Raw genomic sequence first — 17,986 nt, forward strand, 5'->3', positions numbered from 1 at the left:
ATGTGTCTATTTGCGCAAGGCTGTGAGTGATGAGCGTTGGAATAAATGCCGCGTTCTCAACAACTGGGAACTCGGAAATCCCCGACTTTGGTTCGTGACAACTGGGAGCTCGGGGTAAAAAAACAAGCTCCGACTGCGAAAAATCGTTTTGAACCGTCATCCGACTCGGAATTCCAGGTCGGAAACTGGTGCATCTTTTTCCGCGTTCAGATGCTAGTCGGAAATAGGAAACTCAGAAATGTCCGACTTGCTGATTCGTTGAATGCGGCACGTGTATAACTACAACAAGTTAGCAAGTCGGACATTTCAGAGTTTCCTAGTTCCGACTAGCACGAGAACGCGGCATTTCTAGAGCTCCGACTTTCCGACCTGAAGATCATTGACGTCATGATTTGACCTCCTTTTTTTTAGCGAGTTCTCGTTTTGTCTTAAAGCACCAATAGTTGGAGCCAAAGCTTGCGTTATTCCTCATAGTAATTAAAATAATGTGTGTGGACTGTCTTCAATGTGTGTGCTCTTTTTGGGAGAGATTGTGTAAGACGTCATTAAACGGCGCCTTTGTTTTTGCTAATTATCTCGCGGCTAGCAGCTAGCTCACCGGAGCTTTGTGTACCAAGGTACTTTAACGAAATTATAGATTTCTGTTGACGTTTTGTTAATATAGTAATCTCCAGACGTTGAGTAGTTGAACCGTTCACCGTCAGACAAAGTTTCTACCGAACAAGGTAAATTAAAGGTTTGATACAGACACTTAGATCTAGCATAATAGCTAGCTTAGTTAGTTAGCAAAGCTTGACACTCGTCCTTGTCGAGGGCTCGAGGGTCTTGGCATTGACAAATCCATGTTGCAAAGTGAGAAACAGAAACATAATACAAACAATTCATATATATATATATATTATTTCATCATGGTTTATCTTTAGTAATCTAGCTAGATCCCTTGCCAATGATAGTTAACTAGATTGCTGCTAACGTAAACTAGCTAGCTAAACCAAATTGTATTGGTCGCGTACACATATTTTGCAGATGTTATCGCGGGTGTAGCGAAATGCTGATGTTCCTAGCTCCAACAGTGCAGTAATACCTAACAATCCAATACACGCATTTCCCCAAAAAGGAAGGTATTCAGAAATATTAGCACGAGCAATGAATGTCAGTCTGGGATATAGATATATATGCATATGATGGTGTGTATAGATATTATGGACAGTATATACATTTTACATTTTAGTCATTTAGCAGACGCTCTTATCCAGAGCGACTTATATGAATGGAAAAGGTGTACAACAGTAGTTATATAGGATGAGCCATTACTAGCATACAGTATATACATATGAAGTGGGTAAAACAGTATGTAAACATTATTCAAGTGACCAGTGTTCAATGACTATGTACATAGGGCAGCAGTCTCTAAGGTGCAGGGTTGACTACCAGGTGGTAGCAGGCTAGTAACAGTGACTAAAGTTCAGGGCAGGGTACTGGGCCGAGGCTGGCTAGTGGTGACTATTTAACAGTCTGATGGCTAGTTAATGTTTCTGTCTGAACAGTGAATGCAGTGAAAAGTATGATCACAAAGAATGAGGACTTGTTGTGATTAGCTAGCTAGGCTACTTGATAGATGTTTTAATTTTCATACGGGTTTATCAGTATTTAATCAAGTTGTGGGACACATTATTTTGCCAAAGTCTTTGGGAGTGTGCCCCATCTCTCTCTTTCTCTCTCAGGAGACCCATGGAGTCGGCAGTGGCGACAGCGGAGAGTTCCCCCATTGTTACAGAACACAAGAAACCTATTCAGTCTGCAGTAGAGACAGTGGCGCGACCTTCTACCGTTTCAGAAAGCAAGGAACCCACACCATCAGACGTGGAGGACAATGATGTCACCATAGTTTCAAAAAGCAAGAAAACTACACCTTTTGCAGTGGAGACGGCAGACAATGATGATGTCACTATCATTTCAGAAAGCAAGAAAACTACACCTGCAGTGGAGACGGCAGACAATGATGTCACTATCATTTCAGAAAGCAAGAAAACTACACCTTCTGCAGTGGAGACGGCAGACAATGATGATGTCACTATCATTTCAGAAAGCAAGAAACCCACGACAGCACAGCTGGCAGTGGAGACCGTGGAGAATGCTTCTATCATTTCAGAAAGCTCGTCACACGAAGGCCATCGCCTGTGGATCGGGAACATCGATCCTAAAATCACAGAGTGAGTGAATCCCCTTGGTCCATGAAGCTCGAGGTAGAATTTGCCCCTAACCACAGATCTAGGATCAGATCACCCTACTCTCAAATCCTTTCCTTAACCATCAGGTAGATTAACATGTATTTAACCCTGAACCAGTGGTAAGGTAGCCTCGTACAACCAGCCTGATCTCGCCAGCTTGCTACACAGATACGAATCATTGATGTAAGCTTGCAAGATCATGCTGGTTGTACGAGGCTAGTTGTCAGGGGCAACTTTTACCCTCTCTGACTCTGGGAGGTGGGGCGCTCGCTCCTCCCTGCCTGGGAGGCAATGCAGCAGCAGCCCAGTGGAGCGACCGCCGTGACTGGCCTGTATGATTGATTAGCCGTGTGTCTGTGAGGGCTAGAGAATGAGCAGACGACGTTGGGCGTGTGAAAGAGAGGCACTCGGGCATGGCGACCTGTTCTACTGAAGGGCTGCCATCATTTCTCACTCACCTGGTGTGTTTACTCTGTCAACCTGTAGCTTGCTGGCTGCTCTTTTTGCTTCAGAAGAAGGAGTGGGGTGGGGGGCAGCACAGGTTGGGATTGGCTGGTGGGCTCCTGGAAAATGTACAGCTTGCTGGGGCTGGTGTCTAGACAGCCGTTTCCTTCTCCTCTACCCTCTGTTTTCCTTTAAATAACCTGGAGTGCATCCCAAATTGCACCCTATTCCCATAGGGCTCTGGTCAAAAGTAGTGCACTATATAGGGTATAAGGAAAACAACAAAATATGCCCACAGGCTGGTGATTGGTAAGATTAATTAGTTCACATGCTCCAAGTGTTTGTTGTAGCAAGACCTACTTCAGGGCCCTCCTCTCGGTAAAGTGACAGGCAGGCAGGCAGCACTGTAGAGTTCTGTTTTTGTTTTCTGAGTGAGGGTCAGTATTCAGCTACAGGCACTTTGTTCTTTTTTTACAGCGAGCCAGGAGACCAAATAAGTGGGTAATTGAGTGCAGTAATGGAGATATGAGGTAAAAAGCTGTGCTGTAATTTCGTAGTTTTTCCGCTAATGTGTATTCTCTGTCAGAGAGATTGATTGTGGTGGTGAAGAGGAGATGGGTCCTGATTTAAAAAAAAAAAAAAAAAAAAAAGAAAAAAAAAGTATTGCACTATATAGGGAATAGGGGGCCATTTGGGACAAAGTCTTAGACTCACTGCTTGCTCCAGCATCAGGAGCCATTGATCACTAATTTCTCTAAGGAGAAGTCCAAACTGGAAGATTCCCCCAGGGCATCTGGCACTACAGTTGCACTCAGAAACCTGGCGCGAAACGTTGTACACTCTTAACACCACCACTTGGTTTCTGCAACTGCTACTTTCTCTCCTCTCTTTCCCTCTCTCTAACTCTCTCTCTCTGTGTTTTCTCTCTCTCTCTCAGCCAAGAATCCTTTATTTTCTCTTGTTATTTTCTATGCTAATTAATCCACAGGTCTTCAATGATGTCAGACCCTCAGCACTGTCATCAGTCATGCGCTCAAGCCCTCCAGATCTCTGAAAGGATCCAGTCTCGGGACAATGCTGAGCGATTGCTCAATTTCCCCTTTTTTCCTTCTCTTGGAGAAGCTAAGAGTGGTGGAGAACGTAATCTGAAGTCTAACTTCACTGCTTTGCTTTATCTTGGCCAGGTCGCAGTTGTAAATGAGAACTTGTTCTCAACTGGCTTACCTGGTTTAAATAAAGGTGAAATAAAATAAAATAAACTTGTTGGAAAATTCATCATTCCGAGGTCACAGTCTGTATTTTGTCTGACCTTTGAATGAGAGAGGCTGCATTTCATCTGGGTGTGCTTTTGCTACCTTCCCCCTGTCTCAGGAAGCTGCATCACGATAGCGTATTTGTTTTTGGAGAGGCATCTGAGCTCTTATAGCAGCAGATCTGATATCTTACGAAACATGTTGTGCACCAGTCTCAGTCCCAGGCACAGGCTGTTTTAGACAAACACCAGCCTGACTGTGTTTCAGGTGTGTCTTTAGCGAAGGTGTCAGTCAGCAGGTGAGAGTGACAACACCCCAACCCGCCTGCTCGACCCGCATGCCCAGGCATGTCTCCCACAGACACACACCACACACGGCTAGGTCTGGCACAATTACCGTATAACTTTGTACCCGACATAACCATGGAAAAAATAAAAAGTGGAAAAAAACAGCTGACTGAATTGGCCGGGCATTTGTGTGATTGAGTCAGTTTCTGCTGCAACATGGACTCTACAGTAACATGGACTGAACAATGTGGTAAAACTTTGTTGCTCCTTGCTGAAACAAGCAAGGTGTTGTAGCAAACACGTTTTTGGTTGCCTAGGCAACGCCCCCCCTCCCTGCAGCAGCACATGCAGTCAGGAGCGGAGTAGAGGAGAAAATGTGCATCTTAAAAAGATATGTATTATTCTTTTTGTTGCAATTCTAACGGTTATTACGTCATCCAAAATTCCATCACAGCCCTATAACACGGCTCCACCCACCCCATTCACACACACATAGAGAGGGGCTGCTGCTCCACTCCTGATAAGGCGCTGACATGTTGACCTGTCTGTCCCTGCTCCACAGGGGCCCATTCTAGGCCAGTGATGGATCCAGCATGTGCAATCTGAGCTGCAGGTTGTTTCTGTGCTGCGCCCTGGGATGGTGGTACAGACGGGACATGGGGCCATGCCCACTTGGTGGAGGGAGAAGAGGAAAGATGGAACAGGATAGAAGAAAATAACTCACTGCCCTCTAGGAGAACTCACTGCCCTCTTTAGAAGAACTCACTGCCCTCTTTAACTTACCCTTTCCCAGGAAAGACCTGCTTGGGAAGACTGCCTCCTTTACCTCATGTTCATGTGAGATCATAGACCATAAAACCTCTGGGTCATGTCAGATGTTGGACCAGTCAAACGGTTGTCTCTTTCTCTTGGTCTCTTTCTTTCTCTGGTGCCCAATTTGAGAGTGGTCGCCATATTCAGGGCACATTCAGTTCCTCCCTGACTCAGTCCTCAAATAGATGATCTTAGATCGGAGGAACTGTAGGTGCTGGGCCACTTCACTGCATGGTTATTTAACAGATGTCCAGCTTGGCTCGGGTTCATGCTTTCACAGAATAACCCCCTCAAGCAAGGAGATCACTCCTCCCCTCACCAGACCTTAGCTCCCCTCCACCCCTCCTCCACCTCCCGCTGGCCGGCACGTTTTACAGCCCCCAGGAGAAGTTCATTGTGGTCTGTTAAAGGCCAGAAGTGGTCCCGTCCCCTCCTGTGGTCCTTCCTGGTGTATCAGCCCACTATCAATTCCTCAATCTGTACCAGCAGCAGGTCGCAGGAAGACATTCCATTCCAGCCTGCAGAGGGTGGAGTCTGGGAAAGTGAGAAATTCTGCTTGTAGAGAAATCTCCTGGGAGGCCAAGGAAAGACATTAATACATCCAGTCCATGAATGTATCCCAAATGGCACCCTATTCCCTATGTAGTCCACTTATTTTGACAAGGCCCCATAGGGCTATGGTCAAAAGTAGTGCATTATATAGGGAATAGGGTGACATTTGAAAGTAGTGCACTATATAGGGAATAGGGTGACATTTGGGATGCAACCCTGGATCCCTAGTACTCCCCAAGCTCCTGCTCCTAGGCTACATACCTTTCCACGATTTAAAAATAACTTTGCTGGACAAAAGTATAAAAGCAACAAGCATCTCTGTTAGGCTACTTGTACACAACACAATTCCCAGGCAGTCACTCCGGGGGGGAAAAAATAAAGGCTTACCTATGTTTTTTTAAATTACGTAACATAGGCTATCAAGGGACATTCACATTGTAATTGTTGTACATTATGAAATAATGTAGATATTTCTTTAAACTAAGTGATTAGTCTTCAATAGGAAACATGTGTTGTATCCGACCTAAGCTTGAGATCAATAAAAACAGTTTAGACTTGGACCTAGGCTATTGCCAGAATTGAGGCTCTATTGCATTGTGTGGAATTCAACATCAGCCAATGTAGCTGTATGTCATGCTTTCAACATACCTGTGATGACTATGACACAACCACTACCCGTTTTATAATTCCATAAGAGATGATGAATATAGCCAAAAATTATGACTAGGTAGCCTTTCTATTCATCTGGTCATGCCCAGTCTACGCTGTTGATGTTTTTCTGATGACGCCCTGAATTGGTAGCGTGCAGCATAGACTTATGGCGTGCATGGACAGTCACATTTGGCTCGGACAACCGAGAGAATGCACTCTACTACGCACAGACTGCATGCTAGGCTGCCCATCAATACAGACCGTCGACATTGACATATGAAATTGGCTGCTTCTTGTTCAGACAGCTCCCCCCATTACAGCTTGGACTAAATATATCTCCTTGACGGTTTTCCCAACTTCTGTCTCTGTTATACGTGTGCGAGAACTCTCGTAATCACTTCTACTTGAACTTCACAGTGTGTAGACTGGGTGTAGGCCTAAATCATCCCAAAATGTTGAGTCTCTTGTGTCTGGAGGTATAACCTCTGAAGTTCCCTCTGAATCACTGGTACAGCTGTTAGCCATGTTTATGACTAATTCATCTATTGAGTCGTACAAGGCCGGGCCAGTACAGTATTTACTGCTGTAGGGGACTCTTCATAGTTGAACACTTGTTTACAGGGCAATGAGGCTATAGCCGAGACCACCTCAGAGTCAGACGGTCAAGCAATGAATATTATTTATGGATCCTGGATGTTAGTGACAACGAATCCCACTGCTAAGAACCTCTGAATGGAAGGTGGCCATGTTGAATTTGGCACGCCTGTTATAGGCTAACAGGCCAAGGCAGTTAGAGCTTCACGGCAGCTAGCCGCACGCAGCCCTGTACAGTAGTGAATGTTTTTCTTGAATTCAGGCTTCCTCTTTTTTATTCTCTCATTGTCCTGCCGCTGTATCCTCTCTATTGTGTGGATAAAAGATTTACTGTGGCTAAAAAGGTGTAAGTGACCGGTCATTCTAATCAGGGGCAGGTGACAGGGAAGGCAAATATAGTCATGATGTTTTATGAATATGTTGCACTGTCTGTGACAATGGAATGTTAGCCAATTATGTTATGAATAATGTTCTTAGTTGATAGTAGAAGTCTGATGTTGAAAGGCCTGCCTGTATTGAGAAAGACATTTAGTAATTATTTGTTTCAACCTATTCTACTGGAATTCTATCTTTATATTAGTCAAATGTGTTTGGAGATTACTCATGACCACAATGTTATTTTAAAGTAATATGTTACTTACTTTATCCAAGCACATCAAATACATTGATTTACTTTGTCACAGCAAATCAAAAGCGCTAGAGTGAATCTCAGTATAATGTCTGTGTGTGTATTTCCTCTGCAGGTATCACCTGGTAAAGCTTCTGGAGAAGTTTGGGAAGGTGAAACAGTTTGATTTCCTGTTTCACAAGTCTGGACCATTGGAGGGCCAGCCCCGAGGATACTGCTTTATTAACTTCCACACCAAAGAGGTACAACACCACACCAACCATTTCACACCTTTCAATTCCAAGAAAAGATAGTCTCTACTTCATATAAATGTACATTGCATTTTAGTCATTTAGCAGACTTATTCAGAGCGACTTAATAGTGTGTTCATCTGAAGACAGCTAGGTGAGACAACCACATATCACAGTCATAGTAAGTACATTTTTCCTAAATTAAGTAGTTATCAGCAAAGTCAGTGCTAGTAGAAAAAGGTAAGTGCATTATATAAATGAAAAGTGAAAAGTTAGGGCTAGTCAAAAGCTATACACAGCATAGACAAAAGGTATAGTATAGCCAACTGTTTCCCATCTCTCCCCATGAAGATATTGTCTCAAACTTCATAGGGCTCTTCAGGGCTCCACCAAAGCTAAGATAAAGATCTCTTATTCACTGTGAGTGTCTCAAGTGTGATGGGAGGCAGTCCCCTGGGTGTTATTCACAGGAAGTGTGTGTTTATTAGCCTCATACACACACGAACACACACACACACACGCACCACTAGAGCCCCATGGACTGGGTGAGCCATCCATCATCAGTCATAACTGTCTCTGTTATCACTTTATGATAAAGAATAATGATATAATGATTTGTATAAGAGGTCTTGGATAAGTGTCTGCTAAATGACTACAATGTAATGATACTGGCCTAGTTTTTGTTGGTGAAATTATGTTTTTTATGAGGATCAAACCCATTTCTCCAATCTCCAGGAGGCTGAGAGGGCGATCCATTGTCTGAATGGGAAGCTGGCCCTGTCCAAGAAGCTGGTGGTGCGCTGGGCACACGCACAGGTAAAGGTAAATGTCACCCGGTTCAACCTCTCGCCTTTACTTTACACAGACACACACACAGCATGGCCTGTGATTCATTGTGTGTCCCTCTCTTAGGGCAAAAAGTCTAGCCTAATACATGTTATGAAGTTAACCTAACTGTCATGCATGCAGCAGTGTGTTTGCCTGTGGTGTGTGAGTGTTATTGGGTACAACATAATGGCAGCATGGTGTACAGACCACAAATGGTAATGGTACGAGTGTAGAACAGTAGCAGAAGTGTAGGACCGGAGAGGGCCGTGCTCCAGTCACTCCCTCTAGGCAGGGGGAGATCTCTTGGACTCCAGCAACCCTGGTCTGTCCCTAACAATAGGTAGCTGCTGTATGGACTAAGGAAATCCTGTATGGGGCCGAATCACGCCCCTCCTGTGCACCCCCTGTCCCCCACTCTCCCCTGAGGGGAAAGAGACACCAGGATCAGGTCAAGGTTAACAGTGTAGCCCTCCTTTGACAACAACAAGCAGCGGACAACTGGTTATGCAGTCTTATGGCTTGGGGGTTGAAGCTGTTTAGGGTCCTGTTTGTTCCAGACTTGGTGCATCAGTACAGCTTGCCGTGCGGTAGCAGAGAGAACAGTTTATGTTTTGGGTGGCTGGAGTCTTTGATGATTTTTAGGGTCTTCCACCGCCTGGTATAGAGGTCCTGGATGGCAGGGAGCTCGGCCCCAGTGACGTACTGGGCCATACACACGTGTGTGCATCTAGTCTATTTCCACATCCCATGTCTGTCTCACTGAGCCATTCTGTATCGAGTGACATTAATGCCAATAGAATTCAATCATTTTGATTACATTTTTAATGATGCTCAAGTAATGGTCAAGTCATTCAAGGATTCGTGCTATTGCTTTGCATGCAATTGCTTTTTCCTTGTAAATGCCATGTTGTTCTATATAATGTAAAGTCCCCTTGGCTTGACCAAGGGGATGGACGGGCCAACTCTGGAGATCTTCAGCTTTGTTTTCGGACATGCATCAACCACTGGATGGATGTTTTTTTCCAGAAGAGTTGGTCGCTTCTGAGCCTGACCTTTGAACCTGTGTACTTAAAGATAATGGAGGGAAGAGGCACTGATCTAAGAAGAGAAATATGATACAGATCATGCATGCAGAAAATAGACCCGTGGTGCTTGCCTATCCGGAACGTATAGGATACATTCTTATAGAAAGCCTTGCAAAATGGAGGGAAGGGAGTATTTGAGGGTCATTGTTTGACGCCTAATCTTGGCCATAAATGTATGACCTCAGCATCTATTATGACTAGTGGGTTAAGTACTCTGGCGTGAGAAACAAGGGCCTGTTTGTTTACTTTCAATGTAATACTTATTTCCATGTTATGTTGAGGAATAGTCATTTTCATGACTGATGTGTGGTTGTCTCACCTAGCTATCTTAAAGGGATACTTTGGGATTTTGGCAATGAAGCCCTTTATCTACTTCCAGTCAGATGAACTCATGGATACCGTTTTTATCTCTGCATCCAGTATAAAGGAAGTTGGAGTTGGGAGTTTTGTGAGCCAATGCTAACCAGCGTTAGCACAATGACTGGCAGTCTATGGTATCTACTAGCATGCTGGCAGTTACCATAGACTTCCAGTCATTGCTCTAACGCTAATTAGCAATAGCGCTAACGCTAGTTAGCAACTTCCTTCAAACTGCACGCAGAGACATAAAAATGCCACGTGTTCATCTGACTCTGGGGAAGTAGATAAAGGGCTTAATTGCCAAAATCCTGAAGTATCCCTTTAAGATGGATGCACCAACTGTAAGTCGCTCAGGATAAGAGTGTCTGCTAAATGACTAATGTAAAAAATGTCATTCATCCATTCATTCATATTGGTTCAGAAAGCAACTCTATGCTTTTTGAAACCATGGTGATCATGACAGTTATTTAAAATGCATCCTATTGATCCTAACTGATTACTAGACCTGGTAAGTCTGATATGAGTCATTTCTGTTATATTAATGTTTTTTCGTTCTTCTTCTCTCTACAGGTTCACATTGCATCACTCACGTTGGGGAAGTTGTGAGGGGCGGTTTTGAGAGGAATGAATGCACAGTAATATTGCTGTGCCGTTCACCTTCCCCACAATGCCTCAGAAAAGGGCATCACAATGCCAGTGAGGGGATTTGACCAAAAGCAGCAGCAGCAGACAAACGGAGTGACATGGTCCCTCCTTGGTTCATGGTGCAACCGTAAGCTAAACGGGCTCCGCTCTGGTTACCTGGTCCAACCATGGTGCGACCGTAGGCAACCAACCGTAAGCTAAACGGGCTCCGCTCTGGTTACCTGGTCCAACCATGGTGCGACCGTAGGCAACCAACCGTAAGCTAAACGGGCTCCGCTCTGGTTACCTGGTCCAACCATGGTGCGACCGTAGGCAACCAACCGTAAGCTAAACGGGCTCCACTCTGGTTACCTGGTCCAACCATGGTGCGACCGTAGGCAACCAACCGTAAGCTAGCTGGCCCCAAAGCTCTGCTCCGTCTGTGGTTACCAGCTCTGCTCAGCAGCCAGCCATGTGGGAGGAAGTTGCAGTTCATTCTCTAGAAACTCTCCTCATACCTCATGTCCTATGGTACTTTACTTACATGTCTCACAGATGTTCTTCTCCTTGCTTTTGTTTTTGTATCTGTTTGTCTCTCTCTCTCTCTCTCTCTCTCTCTCTCTCTGTCTCTATTTGTCTCTCTCTGTCTCTATTTGTCTCTCTCTCTCTCTCTCTCCCCGTCTCTATTTCTCTCTCTCTCTCTCTCTCTCTGTCTCTCTCTCTCTGTCTCTCTCTCTCTCTCTCTGTCTCTCTCTCTCTCTCTCTGTCTCTCTCTCTCTCTATTTGTGTCTCTCTCTCTGTCTCTCTCTCTCTGTCTCTATTTGTCTCTCTCTCTCTCTATCTCTTTCAGAGGTTTGAGGGTTTCCGAGGGGATAAGAATGGTCCTGCCAGCCTGGAGCCGTCCTGCAGCGCAGAACTAGACTTACCAACCAATCTCAGGTCGGTCCAATCTGTCTCTCTGACTCCCCCTTCATACATCACTCTCCCTCCCTCCTTACCTACACTATACATGTTTTAGAAGCCTATGAATTACAGTATGACATACCAGATTAGGGTGCATATTAGACTCATGAACTCATGATCAACATCTAAAAGTCTAATTTAAATGTACTTAAAGCTGGAATCCTTAATGGTGAAACTGCCACGTCCATTTGCGATATTACAACAACAAAGAAGTTACTGCAAACTACGGACACTGTTTTTTCCATCGGACATCATTGCACGGGCGATAGAACAGCAGAATATTTACTGCGATGTATTTTACAATGTTACGCAACGCTCCTCGTCGAACAAAACAAAAACCCCTACTGCGGATTCCATCTTTGTCAAATTTTGTATAAGTATTATTTTCATTTCTTGTACCTTTGAAAGTTTCAGAGTTTATTCACCAAGTGCTCAGGGTGTAAAACAGTACAGTGAAATTCTTACCGAGAGCTCTTTCCCAAGAATGCAGTGATAGTAATCATAATATACTCTTTCTTATCTTTACTTATCTAATTGTTGGGCCTTTCAATGGAAAACGTATTCCTTTATCATAATGTTCCCGGCAAATATTTTACCCATGAGTAAGCTCTGGCCACCTTGGAAAGATTTGATAGTAAAAACTGATAAAATACTATAATGGTGGATTACTCAGATTCTCTAGTATAGTAGATTTATTTTATTCAGATACTTTGCTGAGGCAGCCTTATTACCCTATAACTGATCATCTGCCGGTCCTCTCAGCCAAGCTGCAGTCATTTTAGTTTTGTTTTCAGCAGGTGTGGCTGAAATAGCCAAATTCACTAATTTGAAGTGGTGTCCACATACTTTTGTATATATAGTGTAGATAATAATAGAAAATAGAATACAAAAAATCAAAGTAAGAATAAAAACCACACAAACTACGATGAGCGTTAAAGAAACACGAGAATGCAAGTATATTCAGGTCAGTGTCAGTACCGTATTCAATGTGCAGGGGTACTGGAGTGTTTATAAATAAGTGGAAAGGAGAAGTTATAAAAACAAATGGCCTCTTGAGCTCAAATTCAACACTTTTAGTTTTATTGCTGAAACAACCATGTCTAAGATGGACTTTAAAAGAGAAGTTTTCTATTGAACAACAAAATCTCAATTGTTGATGTAAATGGCACGTTATAGAAGGTTCCAGACACTTGTTTTTTGTGATTTCACTTATTTTTTAGAAATGTACCCCAACCAGCGATTCTCTTCCTCATCCTTGTTGTGCAGTACGGGGGCTCTGAAAAACATGAACAAATGCTCCAAAAACACCCAAATACATCATTTTAGAAACGCTCTCAGTATAGTGATGCAGGTCTTTAGATGTTGTACACATGAAATTGTAATTCCAAACTTTATCCGCAACATTAAATTCCATTTTGTGCGACTCCAGCCGTTTCCCCTATCCACCTGTTCAATTCTCCGTGTAGCCTGCTGCTAGAATGGACGGAGCGGTATCTCTCGAGTCTCAACAAAATGGAATATAACTTTGCGGATAAAGTTCGGAATGACACAATTTCATGTGTTCTACATCTAAAGACCATCACTATACTGAGACAGGGTTCGCACAAGGTGCTTGAGGTGCTTAAAGTACTTGAATTTGGCACTCTGAAATTCAAGTACTAGAATACCATAAATCAGAATTTTCTCAAGTTGGTACTTGAAAAGTACTTGAAGTAAAATGAGAGGAGAACTGAAAATGATCAAATATGTTAATATGAAAAATGTATTGGTCTTGCAAATTAATTTCCAGGCAGACTACCGAGTTTTATTTCCTCACTTGTTTCGCGCTCCCGTTGACAGGCAAGCTCGCTCATTCCACACACACTGCCACTCAGCCAGGCAGGTACAGAACTGACTGATTAGGCGCCGCCAAATGTCACATAGATAGCTAAAATGCCAGTCAAGTGTAGATTAAATCCTGCCTGGCAGGTTATTGATGTTTATGAATGGGTTTTGCCAGAGCCAACCAGGGATGTAGTGGAGGGTAAACGCCATTTACGCACGTTTTTATTTTGTTAATTATTGTTTACGCACTTGTTATTGCGTTCCCGGCATTGATCAACGCTCAGAAGGCTTCTTGATCTGAGTTCTAATCACAAATTATTCATGTAGGCTCGTTATGTTTGCCTACTCCCCCAGATTTGCCTTGTTAGCAGCATATTCATTCACCACTCTGTCCGATGGGAAACTCGTCCGTGTCAACAGACATCCCCCAAACAAAAACTCCCTGACTCTTGGAGAACGAGTGTACAACTGGTAAATAGTCGCTGATATTTCAGTCAGATGTCTAGCTAGCTATGTAGCTCAAGGGCTCTGGCTGTTAATCTGGTCGCTAGCAATGGCTAGAAGGATGAAGTTAGAAGCTAACGTTGGATGGAGGCTGCAATGAAGGACGCAAAGGAGATACACAGAGAGAGGAAGCATTGAAGCAAGCAGGGAGAGAGTTTAGTATTACAGTGGTCGGGGACCCATGTGGTGTTCCCTAAAATGTAAATAGGGTCCCCTGAGAGAATATTTAATCTTATCAAACACATTAATAACTTGTTTCTCTTCAAATGGGTATAGCATACAACGTTTTAGAGTAAACTAGGGGCCTTTTACACTGTCAGAATTCACTTTTATATCAATGTGTTTTGGACAGCCTGTGGGACCTAACATTTTGTGAAATATAAAGACAATTTTAAATAGAAAGACAATTTATATTAACGCAACAGTTTCAAAGAGTTTACTGAGTTACAGTTCATATAAGGAAATCAGTCAACATCATCAGTACTGACTTACCACTCATGTATGTAATGAGTAAGTAGTGAAACATGTAATATTGAGTAGAACTTGTAAGGAAGGTAGTGATGAATAGTAAGTTGTTTTTTCTTCATCAGGTTGTGGTGATATACTTCCATCTGGTGGCGACTAGAAACAATTGCATAATAGGAACTATTACAAATTGATGGTCCTTGAAAGTAAATATTAGTGCTTCAAAAAGTACTTGAAAGTCCTTGAGTTTAACTTGCCACTGTCTGTACGAACCCTGCTGAGAGCATTTCAGTTTCTAAAAGGATGTATTTGGTAGGGGTAAGTTTCTCAAAAACAAGTGAAATGTGCAAGAAAAAAGTGTCTGGACCCTTCTATAACATGCAATTTACATAAAAAATGTAGATTTGTTTGTAAAAAAAAAAGCACAATTCTCCTTTAAAGGAGAGTCCTTAGGAAAGTGCATTAATTTAATTTACCATAAACTTCAATAACACCATCCATAGACCAGTCAGTGTGGAGGAAGAGATGAAAGATGAATACAGTTTCCTTTTTTCCTGCTGCACCCCCACCCCCATTCTCTCTCTAGCTCTCTCTGCCACTCTCTCGCTCTCCCTCGTTTGCTTCCCCACTCACTCTCTCTAGCTCTCTTACAGTCACTCTCTTTCTCTCTCCTACCCACTCACTCTCTCTTCCTCTCCCTTACCATACAAAGTACGAGTGCGAAGATTCGTGCGATCGAGGCCAAGCTTCAGATGATGGAGGAGAACCCAGATGAGGAGTACCAGGGCCCCTCAGCCTACATGTATAACAAGCCTCCAGAGAAGAAACGCCCACAGCCTTACAGCAGACCCTTCCGCAGGTTCAGGAGATGACACACAGGGAACAGAACATCCAACACCTAGGCTTGCAAAATTTCCCCGGTAACTTTCCCAAAATTCCCAGGTTTTCCATAATTCCTCGTTCGAAGATTCCCCGTAGCGGAAAGGGATAAGCAGGAAATCTGGAATCCTCCAACCAGGATTTCTGGAAAACTTGGGTATTTTGGTGAAGTTACTGGAATTTTGCAACTCTACCAATACCTGACTGGCTCAGTGACTTCCTCTACAGCGGTCTCCTGTAATAAATGAATAGATTCCAAGACAATTGAAGTGCTAATTAACATTACCATGATACAAACGTATATGTGGAATATGCTCAGATTGTTAAGTTATTATTACACTGTAGTGTTGTGGGAGTTGCCTGACGCCAATCTGTTTGTGCTATTATGCCAACTCCTTGTCACTCATTGACAATGACTGCAATGGAGTTGGCAAGAGCACAACAAGATCTGGGACCAGGCTGTAGTGGGAGTCAGGCCACCAAACTGTATGGCTTCAGGTTTGGACAGACGGCGCAACAAGCCATTATTTTTTTTTTTACCTAGTGTGTGTATTCTTACTTGGAAGAGGATTTTTTTGGGGGTTTTTTCAAGGAGGGTTTTGTTTTTTTGTAATCTACTTTTCTACAACTCCAGCCAAAACTATTTTCAATGGCTATATATATTGTATGATGTGTAGAATATCACACCTTCCATTGCTCTTACTATTGTTTTCTGTCAGGATTTTTTCAAATACATTGTTATTGTAATGTTTCATTTCTGTCTTTGCCATTCAGTGTTGGTAGTTGGACATTATTACCCTTCATAATTCCAATTTGACCTGATGTAGTGGACTAATACAGTATAATATGTTTCCCACATGCTCGTGAGTCACTTATTTAGCATTAGCATATTGTTGTTGGTCTGTAGTCACAAAAAAGAAGGCAAGGCATAAAATCATGTCTTTAAAACTGAGTGGTTGTCACCATTGTGTTTCTTGTGATCAAAGAAGGTTATGCTAAATGTATTTTATTCATAACACATATTTGGCTATGTTTGACTGTGATTTGAGGGTCATTATAAGTGGAGAATGTTGAGCAACTTTGGACAATATAACTATTTGTATTTATGCTATGACACAAAGTAAACCCAGAAAGCTACATTGCAACTCAACTCATAGATTACATTGTTCAATCATAAAATGGTATTTGAAAAACAACAACAAATAGTATTTGTTCTCTTTTTTATTTTAATATAATGCCCATACTGTCCTGTATTGTAGTCTACATGTTTTTGAAGGTTTTACATGGCTATTTTATGTATCCCATAATTTGTAGATCTGCCAAATATTTAGAAGAATCTGGTTCAACTAGAGCAGGAGATTCCTATATCTATTTACCACTCCTCATCGAAATTGTGCACAGTATATCTATCTTCAATGAGGTTTATATAATACAAGTCCTCATAGTCTGACTAATAAAAAAGGCTAATAGAATTTTCTTCAATCAAGAAATGAACTTGATATCACATTGTTGAGCTTCTTCACCCCGCTCCCATTAAATGTGTTGCAAGCAGCTGAAATGTGGGTGTCAGATTGATGCCCACATGAATGGTGCATAGATACTCTGCCTGCAACCTGAAGGGTAAGAAAAAGACAGTAGGCCTACCACAGAATATTTTACCTTAACAGTATTTTTTTAATGATTTATTTAGCAATCATGTTGCATGTTTACAATTTCACGAGCTGTGAGATCCATTAATTAAATAAGATACATGTAGCGCGTAATTGCGCGTTAATGAATCAGCAGAATGGTTCAGTTATGTTATTAATTAATCTTCCTGTGAATTGAAAATGTTTTTACAGTGACATAGCTAAAGCCTGATATGATCGAAACAGCTTCGGGGAAGTCGCAAACTCTTTGGCACTCAACATGGTTCTCATGTTGAAGGGGAGATGCGCGCGGCTTCAGTGATGTCTGCGACTGTGACTGATTTACTGCCAAAGTTCCAGTTACTTGCGCGGGTCTCAATATGGTCTGTAAATTGGAAATCAAATGAAGACCTGATTATCCATCATTTCAATCATTAATAAATTAACTACCGCTAGTTGGTATTTTTGATGCTGTGATAGAAAGGCCTATGTGTTTCTAGGATTATCACGAGTCAATGAGACAAGCATATTGTCTTCAAGGTCCTTTTTCACAGCTAAACAAAGTAGCTACATACGCCCTCATTCCAATAGACTATTGGATGTTTAGAAAGCCCATATTTGGGGTGAGAATGAGATGTCGTATTTATATTGTGTCAAATTTTCAATAGATCCTCTTGCAGAATCAAATTTTTTCGTTAAGTTGAATCCTTCAGTAATCAGATATAAGAAACAATCCCTAATATTAATATTTATTATAATAATCAACCGATCAAATAATAATAATACATTGACAGAGGCCAAACAATACATTTCACTGTAAATAAACTACCTTTATTTTGTTTGTCTCGTTTAAAATCGTATAGCCTATAATATCATAAAGTGAAAGAACCCAAAAGAATACATTATAACATGAATAATTCAACCTTAATAAACCTTTATGGTGCATAATTATGTTGTAATTATGCAAATTGAAAAAACATGATTCGATTAAGTGCTATGTTTCTAATGACTGTCTCATTTAGAATGGCTTTACAAGAAAGATAGACTGTTTTTTATGATGGTTTGTTTGTGGAACGCAAAAATAATAGGCTAATGTGTGTTTATGTAATAATAAACACACATAAAAATGAACTATTCAACACC

The 17,986-nt window shown here is 42.1% G+C and overlaps 1 protein-coding gene across 3 annotated transcripts; it reads left to right on the forward strand.

Moving 5' to 3' along the window:
• The first annotated feature begins 345 nt into the window (after nucleotides 1–345).
• rbm18 (RNA binding motif protein 18) lies at nucleotides 346–16,687 on the forward strand. Of its 3 annotated transcripts, none has more exons than XM_041898989.2 (6): nucleotides 346–617; nucleotides 1,725–2,213; nucleotides 7,569–7,695; nucleotides 8,419–8,505; nucleotides 11,431–11,519; nucleotides 15,049–16,687. In XM_041898989.2, exons 2-6 carry the CDS (start codon nucleotides 1,732–1,734, stop codon nucleotides 15,206–15,208), a joined length of 945 nt encoding a protein of 314 aa, XP_041754923.1. In that variant the 5' UTR covers nucleotides 346–617; nucleotides 1,725–1,731; the 3' UTR covers nucleotides 15,209–16,687. The 3 variants fall into 3 exon arrangements, with proteins under 3 accessions (XP_041754923.1, XP_041754922.1, XP_041754924.1); XM_041898988.2 differs by having other exon boundaries at nucleotides 347–725; XM_041898990.2 differs by having other exon boundaries at nucleotides 349–725; nucleotides 8,419–8,499.
• The last annotated feature ends 1,299 nt before the right edge of the window (nucleotides 16,688–17,986 follow it).

This window comes from Coregonus clupeaformis, chromosome 15, assembly GCF_020615455.1.
Source record: "Coregonus clupeaformis isolate EN_2021a chromosome 15, ASM2061545v1, whole genome shotgun sequence".
NCBI classification, from domain to species: Eukaryota; Metazoa; Chordata; class Actinopteri; order Salmoniformes; family Salmonidae; genus Coregonus; species Coregonus clupeaformis.

Excerpts from the sequence above, each read along its gene's own strand:
- rbm18 (XM_041898989.2), top strand. The coding sequence starts at position 1,732 with ATGGAGTCGGCAGTGGCGACAGCGGAGAGTTCCCCCATTGTTACAGAA. Across the intron at positions 2,214-7,568 it reads ATCGATCCTAAAATCACAGA|GTATCACCTGGTAAAGCTTC; the intron begins GTGAGTGAATCC and ends TTTCCTCTGCAG. Across the intron at positions 7,696-8,418 it reads TTAACTTCCACACCAAAGAG|GAGGCTGAGAGGGCGATCCA; the intron begins GTACAACACCAC and ends TCCAATCTCCAG.